General features: G+C 51.3%; 1 protein-coding gene across 1 annotated transcript in view; it reads right to left on the reverse strand.

The window, feature by feature from the left end:
- Positions 1-270: 270 nt before the first annotated feature.
- Positions 271-3,223, reverse strand: part of LOC124013268 (hairy/enhancer-of-split related with YRPW motif-like protein) — a 12,233-nt gene continuing 9,280 nt past the window's right edge. Inside the window, exons 4-6 of the mRNA XM_046327526.1 lie at positions 1,803-1,886; positions 1,625-1,706; positions 271-1,304 (exon numbers count right to left, since the gene is read on the reverse strand). Of these exons, the coding sequence (XP_046183482.1) occupies positions 637-1,304; positions 1,625-1,706; positions 1,803-1,886 (834 nt within the window). The 3' untranslated portion in view covers positions 271-636. The remainder of the gene's footprint in view (positions 1,305-1,624; positions 1,707-1,802; positions 1,887-3,223) is intronic.

A 3,223-nucleotide genomic window follows, 5' to 3' on the forward strand; every position in this document is an offset into this window, starting at 1 on the left:
GGGTAAGGTCATCTGATCCTAGATCTGTGGTTAAGTGTGGTTAAGGGGTAAGGTCATCTGATCCTAGATCTGTGGTTAAGTGTGGTTTAGGGGTAAGGTCATCTGATCCTAGATCTGTGGTTAAGTGTGGTTTAGGGGTAAGGTCATCTGATCCTAGATCTGTGGTTAAGTGTGGTTTAGGGGTAAGGTCATCTGATCCTAGATCTGTGGTTAAGTGTGGTTTAGGGGTAAGGTCATCTGATCCTAGATCTGTGGTTAAGTGTGGTTTAGGGGTAAGGTCATCTGATCCTAGATCTGTGGTTAAGGGTATATTTAGGGGTAAGGTCATCTGATCCTAGATCTGTGGTTAAGTGTGGTTTAGGGGTAAGGTCATCTGATCCTAGATCTGTGGTTAAGGGTATATTTAGGGGTAAGGTAATCTGATTCTAGATCTGTGGTTAAGGGTATATTCAAGGGTAAGGTAATCTGATCCTAGATCTGTGGTTAAGGGTATATTTAGGGGTAAGGTAATCTGATCCTAGATCTGTGGTTAAGGGTATATTTAGGGGTAAGGTAATCTGATCCTAGATCTGATGGTTAAAAGGTAGGTTTAGTTGGGCAACCTCTACATTGTACGCCATGTTGACAGGTTCTGGATCAGAAGGCTCCTATCTCAGTCCCCCAGGTCTTTGGAGCCTTGGCAGAGCCACCCATACCCCTGCGCTGACCCGCGGGAGACCCCATAGGGGCAAAAGGTCTGAAGGAGACTCGCGGAGGAGCAGAGGAAGAGGAGGAGGAGGAGGAAGAAGAAGAAGAGGAGGGGGTGGTGAGGAGGGGTGAGGCTCCGGGGGACTGCTGAGTGAGTCTGTGAGTGGGGGAGGGGGTGAGGGTAGGGGAGGAAGGAGAGGGGAGAGAGGGCACATGGGCAGGGCCGAGTAGAGACCCCTGTTGGCCCCCCAAGGGGGCGAGACGCAGGGTGTCGGCTGAGCGGGATGGATAACCCCCACTCCCCAGGCGTGCCAGCTCCCTCCGCCCCGCGGAGAAAGATGGAGAGTGGGGAGACGAGACAGGTGACATCTGGTGATAGGAGGAGATCCACGGCCAGGGAGGAAAAGGGAGGACGGAGGAGGTGGGGGGCGACTGAAGGAGAAGGGGGTCCAGCTGGCTGGCGCAGTGGGAGAGGTGGGAGACCAGGCGGGCTCCGATAGGGTCCGGGGAGTCCACCCCTCCTTCTAAAGAGCCCAGGTACCGCACCACCTCTCCTACACACTGTCTGAATCCCAGGGTCCTATAGTCCACAGCCAGGACCTGCGCATCAAGGTACCCTGAGAGAGAGAGAGAGAGAGAGAGAGAGAGAGAGAGAGAGAGAGAGAGAGAGAGAGAGAGAGAGAGAGAGAGAGAGAGAGAGAGAGAGAGAGAGAGAGAGAGAGAGAGAGAGAGAGAGAGAGAGAGAGAGAGAGAGAGAGAGAGAGGTAGAGAGAGAGAGAGAGAGAGAGAGAGAGAGAGAGAGAGAGAGAGAGAGGAAACAGAAGGAAAGACAGAATTTGGAGGGAGATAAAAAAAGGGAGAAAATCAGTCAGTGAAAATATCAGATTGATGTTAGATAACCAACTCTGTCGCAGGACAGAAAGATGGACGGTCTCACCTTTGCCCCCCATGGCATGCAGCAGCTTAAGGTGGTCCACCGTCATCTGCAGAATCTCTGCTTTCTCCAGCTTAGACGAGCCCTGGAGAGAAGAACAACCGGGGAAACCACCTTAAGAACAGCTCAGAAACAGAAAATATGTTAGACAATTGAACTCACTATAGGTTGCAGCTGTTACCTGCTTCTCAAAAGCACTTGGCACCAGTCTTCTAAGCTCTGACAGACTGTGGTTGATCCTGTCTCTGCGTCTCTTCTCTATGATCTAAACAGGGAGACCAGCACACAGCTTTAGAGAGTCGTCACTTTACTGATATACTGTAGTTGGGAGAGGAGAGGCGGAAGAGGAGAGGAGGAGAGGAGAGGCGAAAGGAAGAAAGGAGGAGAGGAGAAAGGAAGAAAGGAGGAGAGGAGGAGAGGAGAATGGAAGAGAAAGGAGGAGAGGAGAGGAGAATGGAAGAGAAAGGAGGAGAGGAGAGGAGAGGAGAAAGGAGGAGAGGAGAGGAGAAAGGAGGAGAGGAGAGGAGGAAGGAAGAGAAAGGAGGAGAGGAGAGGAGAAAGGAAGAGAAAGGAGGAGAGGAGGAGAGGAGAAAGGAGGAGAGGAGAGGAGAAAGGAGGAGAGGAGAGGAGAGGAGGAAGGAAGAGAAAGGAGGAGAGGAGAGGAGAAAGGAAGAGAAAGGAGGAGAGGAGGAGAGGAGAAAGGAGGAGAGGAGAGGAGAAAGGAGGAGAGGAGAGGAGAGGAGGAAGGAAGAGAAAGGAGGAGAGGAGAGGAGAAAGGAAGGAAGAGAAATGAGGAGAGGAGAGGAGAAAGGAGTAGAGGAGAGGAGAAAGGAAGAGACAGGAGTAGAGGAGAGGAGGAAGGAAGGAAGAGAAAGGAGGAGAGGAAAAGAGAAAGGAGTAGAGGAGAGGAGGAAGGAAGAGACAGGAGGAGAGGAGAGGAGAAAGGAAGGAAGAGAAAGGAGGAGAGGAAAGGAGAAAGGAGTAGAGGAGAGGCGAAAGGAAGGAAGAGAAAGGAGTAGAGGAGAGGAGAGGAGAAAGGAAGAGAAAGGAGGAGAGGAGAGGAGAGGAGAAAGGAGTAGAGGAGAGGAGAAAGGAGTAGAGGAGAGGAGAAAGGAAGGAAGAGAAAGGAGGAGAGGAAAGGAGAAAGGAGTAGAGGAGAGGAGAAAGGAAGGAAGAGAAAGGAGTAGAGGAGAGGAGAGGAGAAAGGAGTAGAGGAGAGAGGAGAGGAAGAGAGGAGAAAGGAAGAGAAAAGGAGGAGAGGAGGAGGAGAAAGGAGGAGAGAGAGGAGAGGAGAGGAGAAAGGAAGAGAAATGAGGAGAGGAGAGGAGAAAGGAGTAGAGGAGAGGAGAAAGGAAGGAAGAGAAAGGAGTAGAGGAGAGGAGAAAGGAGTAGAGGAGAGGAGAGGAGAAAGGAAGAGAAAGGAGGAGAGGAGAGGAGAAAGGAAGGAAGAGAAAGGAGGAGAAGAAATGAGAAAGAAAGAGAAAGGAGGAGAGGAGAGGAGAGGAGTAAGGAAGAGAAAGGAGGAGAGGAGGAGAGGAGAAAGGAGGAGAGGAGAGGAGAAAGGAGGAGAGGAGAGGGAGAGGAGGAAGGAAGAGAAAGGAG

The sequence above is a fragment of the Oncorhynchus gorbuscha genome, linkage group LG24, assembly GCF_021184085.1.
Source record: "Oncorhynchus gorbuscha isolate QuinsamMale2020 ecotype Even-year linkage group LG24, OgorEven_v1.0, whole genome shotgun sequence".
NCBI lineage: Eukaryota > Metazoa > Chordata > Actinopteri > Salmoniformes > Salmonidae > Oncorhynchus > Oncorhynchus gorbuscha.